Consider the following 20,364-nt stretch of genomic DNA (forward strand, 5'->3'; position numbering starts at 1 on the left):
CACTGATTTTGGGTGGGAACAGAGGTCGTGGGCTAAGGGTGAAAGATGAAAATGTTTAAGGGGAACTTGAGGGGAAACTTCTTCACTCAGAAGGTCGTGAGATTGTGGAACGAGCTACCAGCTCAAGTGGTGCATGCAAGCTCAATTTTAACATTTAAGCGAAGTTTGGATTGGTACATGAACAGTGTGAACTATGATTTCTCCAGCTTCCGGTAATATTCTCCTCCCTCTTGGCATATGGATTTGAGGGGTATGGAGGGCTATGGTCCCAGTGCAGGTTGATGTGAGTAGGCAGTTTAAATGGTTTCAGCATTGATTAGATGGGCTGAAAGGCCTGTTTCTGAGCTGTACTTTTCTATTACTTTGAAAGACTGCATTTCAAATGGATGCATTCCTTAATACGTGACCAATGCAGAATTGTAGCTTTTATGTTATTGAACTTGGCATGGCTTATGTTTTTGAAACCAAGGTTGAGGCTAGGAAAAGGGGGAGAGTAGCTTATAAAACAAGTAATTTATGCACGTCTATTTTCTTTGCCTTCTATATTCTGAAGTCTGCTATCAAGAAGTATTGTGGCATGTGGCATTAAATAAATGTCACTGCCAGGGCAGAGATTGATTGTAATAAAGTCAATTCTGAACTGTAATAAACTGATTGCAAGCTTACAGGAATCTTTAAACTGAAGCACAGTCAATAAAAGCAGCACCTGCATTTTCTTCCTCACGATGCAACATCTCAAAAATAATTTGATGTAATTGCTTCTCCCGCTGGTGGTACTTTTGCTTTTCAGCCCACGGTAACGCACACTTTGGCTAAAGTTCGCCTGACGGGAGGTTTAACTGATGTGCATATGTTCCATCTAATCTCGGTGTACTGATGTAGGCTGCAGACTTTAATGAAGAGTTGACTACAGTTGTGTTAATTTGTACTACATTCTGGGCTATTTTGTTCACCTACCCTTCGGTTAGTGTAAAGGTCCATGGCATAAAAACCCCTGCTTTACTCCCTCTCCAAGGGAATATGTGTGCACAAAGACTAGACGGTCATAATCAGGTTTAAACCTCAAGGTCCCCTTCCTGTTATGTGTGGAGCGATGTAATTTAGTTATTGGTCTGAGCTCCTGTCAATCATTCTGTATCCCTCGCTCACTGTGTTACAATTTATGAATCTGTGACGGCAAGTACCTACTATTCCCAAGATAAAACCATAAGACATACAGTGCCCATAAAAGTATTCAATCCCCCCCCCCCCCCGGATATTTTCATGTTTGATTGTTTTATAACATTGAATCACAGTGGATTTAACTTGGCTTTTTTTGACACTGATCGACAGAAAAAGTTTCTTTCGCGTCAAAGTGAAAACAGATCGCTGGGGTAGAATAGTAGTTGGCACAATTGTTTACAGTGCCAGCGACCTGGGTTTAATTCCCACCGCTGTCTGTAAGTAGTTTGTGCCTTTTCCCCAGGACTCTGTGGGTTTCCTCTGAGTGTTCCAGTTTCCTCCCACAGTCTAAAGATCTACCGGTTGGTAGTTTAATTGGTCTTTGCAAATTGTCCCATGAGTAGGCTAAAATTAAATCGAGAGTTGCTGGGCAACACAGCTCGAAGGGTCAGAAGACCCTTGTAACTCAATAAATAAATATTCCCATTGACTTGGTTGTACAACCAAGGTAATGAATTCCACAGATTTATCTCTCCTGGCTAAAGAAATCTGTCCTCATCTCTGTTCTATAAGAAGGACATCCTTCTATTCTGAGGCTGTGCCCTCTGATTCTAGACTCCCCCATATCCTCTCTATCTATGCCGTTCACCATTTGATAGTTTTCAATGAGATGCTGGTAGATGCCAGTATCACGTGGGAATGGGGCAAAGTGGAACACTGCCCATGCTGGGAGTGCAGGTGGTCTATGCTGGGGAATGGTTTGTACACTGAGGTTCTGAGAGTGTAAGTGCTTTGTTCTGATATTCTTCTTGCCCCGCCACCTCTGTGTGTTGTAGCCATTGCAGCGTACTCCCAGCTGTCTGCTCTGACCTGTGTGTGACGTGCTTTATATGATCAGTATTAACCTGGTTCTTTTCCTGTGTGTCCCACTCCCGTCCCGCCTGCTTTACAGTCCCGTACGTCCAGCTCAATCACCTGCACGGTGAAACAGGTAGCTCTTCGTGCATTATGTTCCGTCACGCTTCAGCATTTCCCTCATTCCCTCCTGCTTACTGTCCATTCATGGCTTTGTCTTGTGAGTCCTCGAGCTAAACCGCTGACAATTCAACTCGAGCACAATTTGATATGTTTATTCAGTGCTCGTTTCCTCATTCAATCATTTCTTAATTCAATATCTTTTGGCACTGAGTTCCTACTTCTATCTGGCTGATTTCTAACTGTCGAGTAAAGATTTGTTTAAGTAAAGCTATTGACTTTAAAAGATTGAGACTTGACAATTTAATTAAGTGAAAGAGGCTTTGTAGATTTTTTTTGCTTATTGCAATGCATTTATGTCAAGGTCAAGATGAATTTATTATTAAAGTGCAATGATGTCACCATATGCTACCTTGAGATTAATTTTCTTGCAGCCATTTACAGGAAAATCAAGAAATGCAGTTGAAGGAAAGTAGAACAGACTGTTGTGTAGTAGGCCTCAGTAGGTCAGGGCTGACCATGGATGTTGTCCTAACTGTCTAGCAAGCCAGATCAGTACAATATGGAGAGCAAGTTATTGCCCATGTAGCAAGCTCTCCTTCTCCACGTAGCTGATGAATCCAAAGGTATGGCAGGAGTTTGGCACCAGCAGTATTGCAGGAGTCGCCAGACAGCGTTGAACTCAACGTAGGACTGCCTTAGGGACTCCAGCTCTGTATTTCTCCCTCAGGGGTTTACTCCTGAGTGGGTATAGCTGCAAGGCAGCGGAGGTTTGAGATCAGAGTTTTCCTTCTCCTAGATGAGATGCCAACCACAGCTGACAAGCCCCATCTGCCTGAAACGACTGGTTTTAAGGCGCCAGTAACTTTCCTTTGTCAGTAGAAACTGCTCTGCCGGGCTTAGTAGCTAGGACACATGTGGAGGCCAGGAACTGAACATGGTTGTCAGAGGCTATTTGAGGCACAATTCTCCCCATGACCTCATGGGTTTCCTCTGGGTGCTCCGATTTCCTACCGTGCTCCACAGACGTACGGGTTAGGGTTCGTAAGTTGTGGACATGCTATTTTGGCACCAGAAGGATGCCGACACTTGCAGACTGCCCCAGCACAGCTCGGTCAGTGTTGGTCATGACGCATTCCACTACTTCAAAGTTTCGATGTACATGTGACAAATAAAGCTAATCCTTTCCTAATCATTTAGAATTTATGAAGAACAACATATAAAGAATGACAGAGAAGATTCACGAGAATGATTCCAGGAATGGAAGGGTTACTGTATGAGGAACATCTGGCAGCTCTTAGGCTGTATTCCCTGGAGTTGAGGAGAATGGGGGGGGATCTCATAGAAACATTCCAAATGTTAAAAGGCCTGAACAGATTAGATATGGCAAAGTTATTTCCCATGGTAGGGGAGTCTAGGACAAGAGGGCACAACTTTAGAATTGAAAGACATTCATTTAGAACAGAGATCTGGAGAAATTACTTTAGTCAGAGGGTGGTAAATCTGTGGAATTTTTTGCCACGAGTGGCTGTGGAGACCAAGTCATTGGGTGTATTTAAGGCAGAGATAGATAGGGATTAGCCAGGGCATCAAAGAGTATGGGGTGAAGGCAGGGGAGTGGGGATGTCTGGAAGAATTGGATCAGCCCATGATAAAATGGTGGAGCAAACTCAATGGGCCAAATGGCCTACTTTTGCTCCTATATCTTATGGTGTTATGGACAAACAACTGATGTGCAAAAGAAGACAAACTATACCAATAAAAAATAAATAACACTGAGAACAAGAGTTGTAGAAGTCTTAGAAGTGAGTCAGTAGTTTCTAGAGCCAGTTCAGCATTGAAGTGAGTGAAGTTATCCACACTGGTTCAGAGGCCTAAACTTGGTGATGTGGGACCTAAGGCTCCTTTACTTCCTGCCTGATGATGGTTGGGTAGTAATTACAAGATTTCAGCCCTGTTGGGGGAGAAAACTTCTCTCAGCAAGTTTCCTTTTTCACTTCGTGATATTTGGATGCTTGTTTTCTGGCCAGATTTAAATGGTGTTGGCCTCGTGTTACCAGGGCTTGGATAAACTTCACTTACAGAGAGGTTAGCTCTGCTTATCGAGTGTGCATCGAAACAGAGTGAAATCTGTTGTTTGAATCAGCCAGGGTTTTGCCAGTGCCACGCTTGCTCCAGCAACAAGTCATGTCCACAACTCACAAACCCTAACCGGTACCGCTTTGGAATGTGGGTGGACACTGGAGCGGTCATGCGTAGAACGTGCAAACTCCTTACAGTCAGCAGCGGGAATTGAACACCTATCTTAATAGCTGTAAAGCATTGTGCTAATCGCTCTAATACCTTGCTGACCCAGGATAGCAAATCCTGAGATGTTTATCAACCCCGGGTATTAAGGGAAATGAAGAGTGGGGTTGTAGCAAAGTTCGAAGTAAATTTATTATCAAAGTAGGGATATATCTCCATATACTACCCTGAGTTTCATTTTCTTGAGGGCATTCACAGTAAATACAAAGAAATACAATAGAATCAATGAAAAACTACACACAAAGACTGACAATCAATGTGCAAAAGAAGGCAGACTGCAGACACAAAAGACAAATAATAATTAGTAAAATAATAGTAAATAATAAGAAGGAATAGAAGCGATATGAGGGGTTAAGGTGCAGGTAAGCAATAAGCAGAAAACGGACCCAAGAGGCTAAATCAGTTCCTAATTTGCTTTTTCCCATGCCAGTTGCTGATATCAGCCAGAAAGTAACATTTTAGAGCAATTTTATTATGGATAATGTGGGCTTGTGATTATGGAAGTGAAATGATTGCGTGGCACAAACACACCACCTCCACTGAAATCAGAAACTCCAGTTCGTTGGAGCTCCCGACCAAGCTGACGTATCCGAATACCATTCCATTCCATTGCTTTGTTTGTGTGTGGTCTCTTCTCTCATGCATGGCTCGTCCCCTTTGTGCCGTGGTCAGCATTGCGCCTTGCTTCCCGATTTTTGTGTGTGCATATGATCGTGCATTTGTGTCAAGTAGGCTGCAGGCCTTCTCTTTTCCCCTGCCAAAACCAACCCCCCCCCCCCCCCCCCCCCCCATTACAAGGTGGACCTGGAACACGGAAAGATTTGAGGCTTCCACGTCAACCAGATCATATTTTTCGGATGTTTCCTTGGTTATCTCATGTGCAGGGCTGCGGGTTTGATGGGATTTGAGGTAAAAAAAAAACTGCCCAGAAAGCACCTAAAGTGGAATCGGGCAGAGTTCATTGTTAGAACCTCTGGTTTACAGTTAAAGGAATCAGTCCTTCAGGTGGCCAAATCACTGGAAGATTTGGAGGAGTTCACCAGCGTACTGTTAAGTACACAGAGTCATTTTACTAATCGCTTGCTTCTGTAGAAATTTATTTACATGCTCTAATTAATAAGGCAGGAGTAGACACACTTTTCATAGTTAGGTCCTTGGTGCAAAACTCTGGAACTTCCAGAAGATTGAGTTCAAGAGCAAGGAGCTTCCATAAAACACTGGCTCGCCCACTAACGGAGTATGTGTCCGGCGCTGGACCCCACCTCATCAGGATGGAGGTGGAGGCTTTTGAGAGGGTGCAGAAGAGGTTTTACAGCAAAAAATCCCAGGCACATGGATGGAAAAAAAGGATGCTATCTGAGGGAAGGGTTAAACTGATCTTAGAGTAGGTTAAAATGTTGGCACAAATTTGTCAGCTGAAGAGCCTGTACCGTTCTATGTTCTAAGATTAGTGACTTGGGTTAGGTGGACTCCCCGGAGAAGTTAGAATTGTTTCCCTTTGGAGAGATGAGGTGAAGAGATCTGATTGGTATTTAATGTCATGAAGGGTAAGGACAAAATGGGTAGGAAGAAACTTCCCACCTGGTGGAAGCCGAACTAAGCTGTTTGGAAAATGCCCAAAAGTAATACGAGAAACACTTTTTTTTTGTGCAGTGCCATTAGATTCTGGGATAGATATGCCAGGAAAATAGTGGCCACAGCTTGTACTGTAGCACTTAAAAGCTATTTAAAGAAAAGAGTTTGCAAGGCAATGGGAAAAGGCCAAGGGTGTGTGGCTGCCTGGATTGATCTTGGGTGGAGTCCATCCTGTGAGCATTCCGTTTGAGGGTTTCAGCTTCAGATGAGTTAATCGAGGGAAACTGTGAAGGTGAAACTATTGAGCAGACTCCAGGTTCCTTCCTGCCGAATGCCTTTCAAGTTGACTGAATTGGTGAAGACAAAATGGCTGCCCTGGTAACAAAGTGGAGGCAACTGATAGGAGCACATCCACCAGTGTAAGGACAAAGCTGACCGAGGCTGTTGGGTGCCTTCTCTGGTCTTGCAAACAAGTAGGAAAAGAGAAATCCTATAGGAACACTTGGGAAAATGTTACTAAATAGAGAGGGGAGAGGGGATGACTGACTTGCGATGCAGTCCTAGGAATCGGGAGCAATATTTAAAATTCAGTCCTACCTGTGTTTAGAGAAGTACACTGAGGCTTTGGATTTTTGTGCCTCTTGTTGCCAAGCCTGAGGTAAAATATGGTCTGTTGTCTAACCCTGAGTTTCATCACAAGGTTGACGTGCGTGGTTGATGCAGTGCATCGTGGGGAAAGGTGCTCTCCAGAGCCGTGGAAGGAAGCTGCAGGCAGTGTCCTGTGATATTGGTAGGGGGGTGGGTGAGCGGGGGGGGGGGTGATTTCCCCACAGAATGTGCTGAACCAGGCTGTTTCACTGATTCTGCTCAGAGCTTGCAAGCTTACTCATGGAAGATTCCTGGAGAAACCTTGCTCAGATGCAGGGAAGTGATACCACAGCACCTTCCTTGTTAATGGGAACAGCCTCATCTGGAAGGGGTGAAATTTATCTCTACCCGTACTCTCAAACCAAAGTAACTTTGGATTAAAAGTAAAAACAAAAGATAGCGAACTTCTGGCTTTACGCCTGTAAAGAGAATGGACAGGTAAGCTGTTGTCTTAGAATTGCTTTGTCAGTGAAATCCTTCTTGCAATAGAAATTTAAGTTACATTTATATAGTGCCTTAGAAACAATAGTGTTCCTGCAAGCTTCAGAGATGGGTGACCAAACAGTTGGTCAAATGGAAAGTGATGGAAGTGGTGAGCATCTTTTGGAATTGAGATCTAATTGGGCATCTACATTGTTGAAAGTGGGGGGTGTAGCTAAACTGAGAGATGAGGAATTTTGGGCAATAGAGGAGATTACAAAGTAGGAAGTACAAACGGCAAAGGAGGGATTGGAAAAAAATCAGAATCGGCTTTAATATCTTTGGTATATGTTGTGAAATTTCTTAACTTAGTGGCTACAGTACAATGCAATATATGATAATATTGAAAGAAAAGTAAATGAATTACATTAAATACATATATGTATGTTAAATAGTTAAATTGAAAACAGTGCAAAAACAAATAATATATTTAAAAATTGAGGTAGTGTTCATGGGTTCAATGTCCACTTAGGAATTGCACAGTGGAGGGGAAGACGTTGTTCCTGAATCATTGAGTCAATGCCTTCAGGCTCCTGTACCTCCTTCCCGATGGTAACAATGACAAAAGGGCACGTCCTGGGAGATGAGGATCCTTAATGACGGACTCTGCCTTTCTGAGGCACCATCCTTCAAGATGTCTTGGACACTACAGAGGCCTGTACCCAAGATGGAGCTGACTAATTTTACAACTTTCTGTAGCTTTTGATCCTGTGCAGAAGCCCCCTCCCCATACCAGACATGATAAAGCCTGTCTGAAGGCTCTCCATGGTACATCTGTAGAAGTTTTTGAGTGTTTTATGTGACAAACCAAATCTCCTCAAACTCCTAATGAAGTAAAGCCATTATACTATGCCTTCTTTATAGCTACATCGATATGTTAAAGAACTTCTGAAACTGAAGGTAGAATGGTAGCTCAATAGGGTGTACCCTATTGGATAGCAAAATCTGACACACATGGTCAATGTTGGGATGTGAACAAAGTCACTGGAGAGACACTGAAGCTAGTGAATACAGAAGTGTTTTATTCAACAAAGTGAGACACTCTTGGAGGAAGAGGCCTCCTGACCCAATATTACATGACATTTTTATATGCTAAAGATCAAAGGTATAGACTATTCTGTAGTTACGATGTATCTACAATGCTTCCTTTGAATTACATATAGTTCTCACACCTCCTCCTTCACACCCTGAGAGATGTAGAATTTGAATGTTAATCAGCATTGTCTGATTTTCAATTAACTCCAGTCCACAACTCCAGGAAAACTATCGTTCAGGGCTGCATTTTAAATTCAATCTACAATCCACATTCATGTCTGAAGACCGGTTGCTGGTGAAGTTCATATTTGCTATATGCCATAACTCTGGAATGCACCCTAACAGTCAGACTGTATCCATTAAAAAAAAAAAGGAGATGCTGTCATATCACTATGGAGAAGATAATCTGATTGGAGATGGTCGGTATGGCGTTGAGAAGGTTAGGTCATATCTCATGAAACTATTGAATTCTTTGAAGATATGATACCTATACGTGGATGATAGGAAAACAGAGGGCAATGTAGGAAGGAAGGGTTAGATTGATCCTGGAGTAGTTTAAAAGCTTGGCACAGCACCATGGGCTGAAGGGACTGTACTGTGCTGTAGGGTTCAATCCCAACACTTCGATCTCCAGGGTGTGTGCATGTGAGCAAGTCTCTGCTGGGGTGGAGACCACAAATAATCTGAACTGAAGGCAAAAGTCAGATGGGATTCCAATTTCCTATTGAAGATACGAAGATGATTCAAAAAGGCCCGCACCATGGGGACATGAGGGATGGATTTTTAAAAAATTAATGCTAGTGTATAAGGAGGTTTCATTAGCCTTTCTAGGGATGGGTGGAAGGGAGGGGATGTCAAGCGAGCCAGAGGAAGAAAGGGTGCCAGCTTTGGAAAAGGAGCAATTTCCATTCTGAGCAGATAGATTGTCTTCTTTGGTCAACCTACAGTGAGTGGTTGTGGAGAGGAAAATGGTATATTAGTTTAACATTCTTGATGTCTGATTGAACAGCCACTGAGTTATTTTCCGTGTAGCAGTTCTGTAGAGGAAAGCTCAATCAGATACAGAGATGGCAGTAAGATGGCAAGGGAAGGCAGTTTCCAATTTAATGAAGTACTTCAGCTTTAGAACAAAGAAGTAACTTGACAAAATCATATCTGGGCCACTAATAGAATCAGTTTCAGAAAACCGATTCTCCCTGCACCCCACGTAAGTCCTCCCCAGGAAACTGTCCTCAGCAAGCTTGTAAGCAGAAGTAGTTTCAGTAATGACTGTGATTTGCTTTTTAATTATCTTCTGTTTGTGTGTCCCTGTGTGTGTCCTCTTCCCTCATCTCCAGTGCCAGCTGTCAGCATGACCAGGCTAACCCGGGCTCGCACCACCTCGACCTCAAGCGTGGGATCCGGAGACGTCGCCCGCAACCAGTCTCCCACTGCCACCCAGGCCGACGCTATCGGCAACAGTGAAATAGAGCACGGCAGGTCTCAGACCATGGAAGTCTCCTGTTAAAACACCAACTTGTTCCTTTATTTATTCTTTTATTCCTTCCTTGGATTTAAGAAATTCCTCTCAACGTGGCTGAGCTGCGGCCTCAAAAGTGCAGAAATTCAACAATGGAGAGCAAGTTGAATTGTCTCGTTTGTGCATGCTGACACTCTGGTTCTTACCCTGTGGTTGATGTTCTGTTTTTGTTTCTCGCCCGAGTAGTGTTATGTTCCAGAAGTTTACATGCTAGTCAGGATGTCTTGTTTCTTCCTCTCTGGATATAAAAGGGGCTGTGCTAGAACCTCCTCACTCCACTCTGTGATGCTATGTAATGGGGAAGCATCAACGTTTTAAATTCTGCACAAAGTTTTATCATAATCCTTTGCTAGACGTTTCAGTTGCATTGAACTCTCTCTCGCCAAAGGCTGGGCATTTGGGTATGGAGCTAGGTTTAAGCTTGATGTTGCACTGCAGTCCCCAGCATGTGGAGACTTGTGAGGAGATACTGGATCCTTTTGACTTAAACGTTTAAGCCCATTGGCGTGAATACTCCCGTTATGCCTAAAGATCCTACTGTGCTGCTAAAATAACTGAGCGGCCTATTTCTGCCATCTTAGCCCCCATGCCAGCTGCCAGTTGTTCTCATTGTCAGTTTGTCCTTGACCATTGCTGGCATAAAATGCCCGAGAAAACTGGCTTAGTCTTTGATACACTTGAGGATTCAAGGTGACCTCTCCAACAAGCTGCTCTGCAAACCAGTCTGAAAGATCTTCGCAGTATATGATTAGGTCTTTTGTTGGGGAGGCCATTAACCACCCAAAAGCACGGCTGGATTGAAAGTGAGGAAGAGTGGTTAGCAGTGGGGATGAGGAGTACACATTTAGACTGTTAAGTTTTTCCCCAAAGAGCCTCTACTCAACTCCGTATTCCCAAACCCAGGATGCAAATGCCCCTTTAACTGCTAACTTCGCTTCTCTCTTGCTTTCAGGGGTAGAAAGATAGTGAGCTTGAGTTTTTTAAAAAATCCTTTCTGCCATTTGGTGTGGAATTAGGAAGCACCGTGGGCGTTGACCCAGACCCACCCTTTGAGTGACCTGAGTTTGTGTCTAACTCTTGCCCTTTACTTTTTCTGTTCTCTGAGGCTGGAGCACCATCTTTAAAAAAAAAATATATATATATATATTAAAAAGTTATAAAAAGAAATATCACCGGTACAAAAACACGTCGTGTAAGCTTGTAGTGTCTGTGTGTAGGTTTGTTGTGATAAAGTGCCGTCCTTAAAGACCTAGAGATGTACTAAAGAACTGATATGAAATACAATGAGCCCCAGCTTACACTTTTGTAAATGGCTGCTGGATCCAGATGTTCGTGTGCATTTGCAGCTGGAGTTCATTTAATGCATTTATTAAAATAGAAACCTGTTGTTGTGCAAATTGCTTTGTTTTGCCTGTAGTCCAATAATAACCAGTCACTGGGCGTGAAGGACTTTGCCTTCTGTTCTAATTTTCTTCTAACATTGGGTCAAACTAGCCCTCAATGCGGTTAATGAATGATTTCATAGAGCACTACGCACAGGTACAGGCTGTTCGGCCAGACTGTACTCTGCCTCGTCCCATCTATCAGCACCTGGACCATAACTCTCTATACCCTTCCTGTATACAAACAGCTCTTAAATGTTGCAATCAAACCTGCTTCTACCACTTCTGCAAACTCAGTGGAAAAAGCCTGTTTGTGTTTACCCTATCTATACCCCTCATAATTACTGTGCAGTACTCTGCGGAAGTCTTGGGCACAGATATATAGTTAGGATGCCTAAGGCTTTTGCACAGTACTGTATTTGTCAATGTGGAGTGCAGGGCGAGCTTGTAAATCTGGTGGGAGCAAAGGATGTTGGGAATGGCAAGGGTGGAGCGCCATGGGAGTGGTGTGGGACAGGTGGCAGAGGTGGCAAGGGTACAGACAGACCCAACCCTGAGACACCAGGCAAGGTAATTTGATTCCAAACAATTGGTTTACTGATTGTTAGAGAATGTCTTTCTGGTGCTCCCTGCTCCCTCCCCTTTCCCTTCCCCTTTTCTCAATCATGATTCCCCTCTCATTGCCCTCTTCCCACTGTCAGTCCACAACAGCAACCCATATCAACATCAGGTTTATCATCACTCACAAATGTCATGAATTTTATGTCAGCAATACATAAAATTACTACAGTACTGTGTAACAGTCTTGGGCACCCTAGATATATATATATATATATGTGTGTGTGTGTGTGTGCCTAAGGCTTTTGCACAGGACTGTACCTATTCAAACTCTCTTAACTGTTGCAATTGAACCTACAACTGCTACTTCTGCTGGTAGCTCTTTCCACACTCACACCTCCTACTGAGTGAAGAAATTCCCCGTCAGGTTCCTCGGAAATATTTCACCTTTCACCCAAATCTCCCCTCAATCTTCTACGCTCCAGGGAATAAATGTCCTTCAATCTGGACTTGGAACAGGAAGGGGAGAACGTTTGCATCAATACAAAGCCTAATGTAAACCAAGTATATGTTTTCACCGAGTAACTGGAATCTTAAACTCACACTGGTTTCTCAGTCACACTTTCTTTACTTGTGCACAAGGAGAACATCCCGGCCCGTCACCAAATTGTTCCGAAATCCGAACAGAGAAATTCCATTTTATACAGAATTGATTAATGGATACTGATATTGACCAATTGGAAACCTGTTGCATGTTTACGTAATCAATCACCAATCATGCTATGATAATACAGGTATTAACCAATAGAGTCTCCACATTGAAGGTCAGTAGTACTTTAGAATTAGTAAAACAACTAACCAACAGTGAGTGTCACTTTAGAATTCTCTGTTTGCATCCTTGATATGTCAAATGTCTCCAGTCCCGCGCTGTGCAATCCTCTTCAAATACTTTCCTTGCCTGGGGTGACTACACACTGTAAATTATTCTTGCCTGGACATTTGTCGTAATCCTTGCTGCAGCTTCCACTTGTGGGCACTCCGTAGCAACACATTTCAGAAACAATATGTTAACTGGAGAGGAATGCCACTGCAGATTTAATAAAAAAAACAAAAACAGACAAAAAAAAATTCTTGAAATTCTCAGCAGGACAGGTGGCCTCTGTGGGAAGAGAAGTAGTTAATATTCCGGGTCGTTCGAGGATAGGTCAAGTGAGCTAAGGCTTTTCTCTCTGAAGCAAAGGACGATGAGAGATGACTTGAGATGGAGGGGTACAAGATGATGAGGCATAGAACAAGTGGATGACCAGAAACTTTTGTCCTGGGCAAAATTTTAAATTTGGGGAAAGTGTTTTACACAGAGAGTGGTGAATGTGTGAAATGCCCTGCCAGGAGTAGCTGTAGGGGCAGATTCATTAGGAGCATCTAAGAAACTCTTAGATAGACACATGGATGATAGAAAAATGATGAGGGAAGGGGTAAATTCATCTTAGAGTTGGTTAAAGGGCTGGCAGAACATCGTGGGCTGGAGGACCTGCACTGTGCGTAATGTTCTATGTTCAAAGACGTTTCATCAGAACTGGGATGAAGACAATCTTCAAAAATGTCTTGATGGGGTGGAAGTGAGAGTGGGATGTCTGATAGGGTGAAAGTCGAACAGACATGGGGATAAGTTGTAAACAGAGTTGTCTGCTCAGTGAGTAAACAGAAACAATTAGAGAATGGGAACACAGAAAAAAATGTTGAGCAGGGGTGATGAATGTTTTCGAGAGCGTGTGCCCAAATTGGTGGTAATCTTCTAAAAACAACTTTCTTGCAAGCCATGGTAATTTTGGGCAGAGATTATCATTGATTAATGAATTAGTAACAAAAATTATGAACTTTTTAAGGAAAAAGTATGAGTCTTGTTGCTTATTATGTGTATTAATTATTTTGCTATTAATAAAACTATAACGGACTGAAATAAAGCATTTTAGAAAACCTGTTCAAAAGTTATTAATATTGCTATCATTTCAAATAGTTCTGTTATTGTAACTGTTTACTATCCAAATACGGATGTGTACACCAGGTCTGTGAGAATTTCAAAGTGTATCATCGAACAATGTGTCTGTCACAACCGTCTAGCTGGTGCCAAGCTGGCGTGAGATATTCCCTGTGAAAACATTTCTCTGCTCGGGTTGTTAAAAAAAATCATTTGTTGCTACATTTGGCAGTAAAGTTAATCGTGTATCTTTTTTATTATGGATGGTAATTTAAAGAATTGAGGGGCAACACTGCATGCCACATGACAGCAAAGTTTTTGCCCGTGCCATAGGTTTGCCACCCCTGTAGGAGCTGAAAAATGCCGAGCAGGAGGACAAGCCTGGGATGTCAGGCTGAGGTCATCCCCCAATCCCAGAGCTAAAATAAGAAAAAAGAAAGGGGGAAAAGCAAGGTGAGTTAATATCTTACGTGGGTGACTGTTGTAGACAAGAAATCAAGTTACCGGAAGGTGTAGAATTCAGTATTGAGTTTGGAAATATTTAACGATTAACAATATTTGTCACAGGTTAATTGAAACATAGAGTGAAAATGCATTGTTTGCACCAAAATTCAAAATAAATTTATTATCAAAGTACATATGTCACCATATACAACCCTGAGATTCATTTTCTTTTGGGCATACTCAATAAATCCATAATAGAATAATAACGATAATAGATTCACTGAAAGAATGCACCAATTTGGGTATTCAACCAGTGTGCAAAAGATGGCAAATTGTGCAAATAAAATAAATAAATACTTTATAGATATCGAGAACTTGAAGAGCCCTTGAGTCCAGAGGTTGTGGGAAGATTTCAATAATGGGCTATCGAAGTGACTGAACCCAATGTTTGGGCAATGGTTTAAGCTCGAGGCCTGATTGAAAAGGTCAGGATGCTGGAGGCCAAAGCGAGGGATGGACTCCGCTCTGCGCTGAACTAAGAGTGGAATTCAGTTCAGTATGCTATTTGCTTGCAATGTGCTTTTTTCTCAGCACATTGGGTGTTCGATGGTCTCATTTTTCATGGGCTGCTTTGGAATTTTTTGTTTTGTGGCTGCCTGTTAGGAGACGAATCTCAAGATTGTATAATGTATGCATACTTAGATAATAAACGTACTTTGAAGCTGAGTGGAATTCAGCAGGGCCAGGGGAGGCTGCAGAGGGTTGTAAACCTGGTCAGCTCCATCTTGGGTACTAACCTGCAGAGTGCCCGGGGCAGCTTCGGGGAGCGGTATCTCAGAAAGGCAGCGTCCATTATTAAGGACCTCCAGCACCCAGGCCATGCCCTTTTCTCACTGTTACCATCAGGTAGGAGGTACAGAAGCCTGAAGGCACACACTCAGTGATTCAGGAACAGCTTCTTCCACTCTGCCATCCGATTCCTAAATGGACATTGAACCCTTGGACACTGCCTCACTTTTTTTAATATGCAGTATTTCTGGGGTTTTTTGCACATTTAAAAAATCTATTCCATATGTATACTGTATTTATTATTATTATTTCATTTATTACTTGTTTTTGTCTTCTAGATTATGTATCGCATTGAACTGCTGCTGCTAAGTTAACAAATTTCACGTCATATGCCGGTGATAATAAACCTGATTCTGGTTCTGATTTCCCCTCTGGTTCAAGAGCCTGATGGTTGAGGGGTAATAATTGTTCCTGAACATGGTGGTGTGAGTCCTGAGGCTCCTGTACCTTCTTCCTGATGATAGGAACATGGCCTGGGTGCTGGGGGTCCTTGATGATGGATGCTGCTTTCCTGCAACAGTGCTCCATGTCGATGTACTCAATGGTAGGGAGGGCTTTACCCGTGATGGACTAGGCCGTATCCACCAGTTTTTTGTAGGATTTTCCATTCAAGGGTGTTGGTTCTTCCATGCTGGGCTGTGATGCAGCCCGTCAATTTACTCTCCACTGCACTGCTGTGGAAATCTGTTACAGTTTTAGATGTCATGCCAAATCTCCACAAACGCCTAAGGAAGTAGTTAATAACCAACACAATCCGAGTATGTGCTGGGAGCAGCCTGTAAGTATTTCCACACTTCTGGTGCCAACATAGCGTGCCCACAGCTTACCTGTAATGTGGGAGGAAACCTGAGCATCTGGAGGAAACCACAGTCATGAGGAAAGCTTACAGGCAGCAGGTGGAAAGTGAAGTACAGGACATCAGACCTCATTGTAACAGCACAGGTGAAAAGGTCAGAGAGGGATGGAGAATTAAAGGAATCTGGGAGGTTTCTCAGGTAAGTTTTTATTCCAGGAAGGTAGAAGGATTATGGATTAAATGGATAGGAAAATCTGAAGCTTTCATTTGAGGTGCTTGTGAGGTCATTCACTTTAGGATCTTAAGAGCAAGGTGTGCATTCTAAATGGTAAAGAACTCAAACGTGTTCAGCTTGAAAGAAAATTTACAAATAAAATGATGCCGATGTTGGAAATCTGAATGCTGTTCTTGGGCACCATCTGTGGAGAGAGAAGAGCGCTTCAGGTTGAGGGCCCTTCTTCAGAACTGCATGAAGTTCAAAGAAACTCCCTGTACATAAAGAGTGTTCTCGATGCCTGCAAGACATGAGACTATATGGCCCATCGAGTCTGTTCCACAACACGTCTGTACATTATAAATGTGAGAAGGTCTCCAGATTCTGGAAATCCAGAGCAACACACACAAAATGCTGGAGGATATCAGCAGGTCAGGCAACATCGACGGGAAATGAATAAACAATTGACATTTCTGGCCAAGGCCCTCTTTGGGATTGGAAAGAAAAGAAAAGGGAAAGACACCAGAATAAAACAAAAGTAGGTGGAGGGGAGGAAGGATAGCTAGGAAGTGATAGTGGAAGCCAGGTGGGCAGGAAAGTTAAAGAGCTGGAGAGGAGGGAATCTGATAGGAGAGGAGAGTGGACAGTAGGAGAAAGGGAAGGGGGGACCCAGGGGGAGGTGGTGGGCAGGTGAAAAAAGGTAAGAGGCCAGAGTGGGGAATAGAGGGGGGGGGGGGGGATTTCCTTTACTGGAAGGAGAAATCATTAATCTGTTAATCTGCTGCATGACAGTTGAAATTCAAACATTTCATCTTAATTAAGCATAACAAAACGTGAGGTTAAAGAGTAAACAAAAGCTGGTGTAACACTTTTAATATAGTGCTGCCTATAGAGGGATCCATTATTCCTTCAGCTTAAGGAGGTCAATGTTGGAAGAATCAGCTGCAGTTCAGGGACTTGAAGCTCACTGTCACTCAATTGTGCACGTGTATACGGCCAAACCAAACAACATTCCTCAGAGACCAATGTACAAAGCACAGTGCATGTATCACCTACCACACATAAAATAATATTAACACAATAATGTTAATAGATAAAAAAGTATCCTGTAGGTGTAGAAGTTGGCATGAAGTGCATATGCAATACACAGTTAAATATACAACAGTCTTATGGCTACTGGCACTGTTATAAATAATGTGCTCTGGGTGTTCACAGCCTGGGGAAGGAGCTGTTACCCAGACTAACAATCCTTGTTCTTATACTGCGGTACCTTCTTCCTGACCGTAGGTGGGCAAAGAGATTGTGGGACGGATGGGAAGGCAACTCTTCTGGTAAACATTCTGGATGGTGGGAAGAGACCCCGATGATTCTGTCGGAAGTGCTCGCGATCTCTTGCAGGGCCTTGCAACTCCCATTCCAGATGGTGATACAGCTGATCAGGACACTCTCGACGGTTAGAATGGGGGTGGGGAGCTTTGTTCACCTTCTTCTGATGAAGGGTTTCAGCCTGAAAGGTCGACTGTTAATTCCTTTCCATAGCTGCTACCTAACCTGGTGACTTCCTCTAGCATTTTGTGTGTGTTAAGATTCAGAGCATTTAGACCGTAAGACCATAAGACATAGGAGCAGAATTAGGCCATCTGGCCCATTGAGTCTGCTCCACCATTCAATCATGGCTGATCCTTTTTTCTATCTCCTCCTCAACTCCAGTTCCCGGCCTTCTCCCCGTAACCTTTGATGCCATGTCCAATCAAGAACCTATCAATCGCTGCCTTAAATACACCCAACGACCTGGCCTCCACAGCTACATGTGGCAACAAGTTCCACAAATTCATCACCCTTTGGCTAAAGAAATTTCTCCGTATCTCTGTCTCTCTCCTGAGGCTGTACCCTCTTGTCCTAGACTCTCCCATCATGGGAAACATCTTTACCACATCTACTCTGTCTAGGCTTTTCAACATTTGAAAGATTTCATTGAGATTCCCCCCCCCCCCCCCATCCTTCTGAATTCCAGTGAGTACAGACCCAGAGCCATCAAACGTTCCTCATATGATAACCCTTTCATTCCCGGAATCATCCTTGTGAACCTCCTCTGAACCCTCTCCAATGCCAGCACATCTTTTCTAAGATGAGGGGCCCAAAACTGTTCACAATACTCAAGGTGAGGCCTCACCAGTGCCTTATAAAGCCTCAGCATCACATCCTTACTCTTGTATTCTCGACCTCTTGAAATGAATGCTAACATGGCATTTGCCTTTCTCATCACCAACTGAAATGATAAGTTAACCTTCAGGGTGTTCTGCAGAACGACTCCCAAGTCCTTCTGCATCTCAGATTCCTGTATTTTTTCCCCATTTAGAAAACAGTCTGCATATTTATTTCTGCTACCAAAGTGCATGACCATGCACTTTCCAATATTGTATTTCATTTGACACTTCCTTGCCTATACTCCTAATCTGTCTAAGTCCTTCTGCATCCTACCTGTTTCCTCAGCACTACCTGCTCCCCCCCCCCCAGCCAATCTTCATATCATCTGCAAACTTGGCAACAAAGCCATCTATTCCAACATCTAAATCATTGATATACAGCATAAAAAGAAGCGGTCCCAACACTGAACCCAGCGGACACCACATAGTCACTGGTGGCCAAGCAGAAAAAGATCCTTTTATTCCAACTCCCTGCCTCCTACCAATCAGCCAATGCTGAAACCATGTTAGTAACTGTCCTGTAATACCATGGGCTCTTAACTTGGTAAGCAGCCTCAAGTGTGGGCACCTTGTCAAAGGCCTTCTGAAAGTCCAGATGTACAACATCCACTGCATCCCCTTTATCTATCCTACTTGTAATCTCCTGAAAGACTAGATTATTATCAAAGTATGCATACAGAGTATAACTCTGAGAATCATCCTCCCACAGGCAGCCATGAAGGGCTACCGTTCAAAGAAAAAGTCAAATACCCAATGTGCGAGAAAGAGCAAGTGGCACAAATGGCAAAGGGTGAGCGAACAACACATAGACTATCAAGCATCAAACCAGGAGTCCAGGGGTATTCAGTTCAGTGCTACACCTGTAGCCAACCACAAGGCGAAGAGCTAATCTTCTCCAAAGTGCCCTAGTTTGTACTGAAACTCCTCAAAAACTGCAAAAAAGTCAACAGAATTCAGAAATACATGCAATATTAACCTCAAAGATCCCCCAAAACAAATCTACAGCCATGAGCCCCGCCAATCGATCTTTGCAACATGGAACTCGCAGCTCCTGCATTTTTCTCTCAACAGCAGCTACCGAGAGGGGGAGGAAGTCAGGTCAAACGCAGGCAGATGGCGAGGAACACCCACCCGCTCTCCTTCTCGTGTTGGTTGACTTCACCCTTACTCGATGTCTCAACTGGACTCGCACCACACTTCCACACCTCCAAGCTGCACACCTCACCAAACTCCCTCAGAGACAGCAAAGCGCCAGGTTGCTCAAACGGTCCCAAAACACACCCTTGAAATGTAAATCACAGGCTTCAAGCACGTGCACCTTAGTAATGGAATTATATTTGAATGAAGAAGTAAAGAAAGTAATTTTGTGAACGGTCTGCAGGTCGTCGCTGAGGGTCACTGGTGCCATTTTGTCAGATGTTTCCACCCAGAGTACAATGTACTAAGGGACACAGCAAGGAATGAGAGAAACTATTTCTTAGTCTGATCCTTTATTTCAAAAGAGAATTAGAAATTGACTTTTTGGGAGTCAAGTCAAAAACACTTCTTCAGCTGCTGGTAGAATTCTCTACAAGAAGCTTCTACAAGGATGCACAAGAAGCCATCAATACATCAACAATTACTCTAACAGGAGAAAATCTACAGATGCTGGAAATCAAAGCAGTACACACAAAAAGCTGGAGGGACTCAGCAGGTCAGGCAGCATCTAAAGAAAAGAGTTAACAGTCGACATTTTGGGCCAATGACCCTTTCGGTAACAATTTCTCTAAATTTCTTTTCAGTGCTTCTTGTATATTCGCTCCCATGAGGGACACTGCGAAACTGGTTTGGCTGTGCATTAGCTACACAAGTTGTCGGTGTCTTTCTTTGGCAAAAACTCCTTCGATAAATTTGTAAATTTATGCCATATGGTATTGAGGTGCAGTGGGGAAACTTCTCTTGCATACCGTCCAAACACATCGATTCATTACATCCGTGCATTGAGAGTACAAGGTAAAACACTAGGAGTGCAGAACAAAACGTCACCGTGCAGATAGACAGGTGCGTGGATCACAACAGGGTCTATTGTGAGGCCAGGAGACCTCTGGGGAAACATTCAATAGTCAAGTCAAGTCACTTTTTATTGTCATTTCAACCATAACTGCTGGTACAGTACATAGTAAAAACTAGACGTTTTTCAGGACCATGGTGTTACATGAAACAGTACAAAAACTACACTGAACTACGTAAAAAAACA

The 20,364-nt window shown here is 43.1% G+C and overlaps 1 protein-coding gene across 6 annotated transcripts in view; it reads left to right on the forward strand.

Moving 5' to 3' along the window:
* The window catches only part of ndrg3b (ndrg family member 3b), a 125,125-nt gene extending 111,497 nt beyond the window's left edge, over window positions 1–13,628 (forward strand). For 4 of the 6 annotated variants that reach the window (XM_073062078.1, XM_073062074.1, XM_073062080.1 and 1 more), the window contains exons 16-17: window positions 2,114–2,152; window positions 9,519–13,628. In XM_073062078.1, the coding sequence (XP_072918179.1) occupies window positions 2,114–2,152; window positions 9,519–9,688 (209 nt within the window). In that variant the 3' untranslated portion in view covers window positions 9,689–13,628. The remainder of the gene's footprint in view (window positions 1–2,113; window positions 2,153–9,518) is intronic. The other 2 variants (XM_073062075.1, XM_073062076.1) reach the window with 1 other exon arrangement.
* Window positions 13,629–20,364: the final 6,736 nt, after the last annotated feature.

Source organism: Hemitrygon akajei, chromosome 11 (assembly GCF_048418815.1).
Source record: "Hemitrygon akajei chromosome 11, sHemAka1.3, whole genome shotgun sequence".
Lineage (NCBI taxonomy): Eukaryota > Metazoa > Chordata > Chondrichthyes > Myliobatiformes > Dasyatidae > Hemitrygon > Hemitrygon akajei.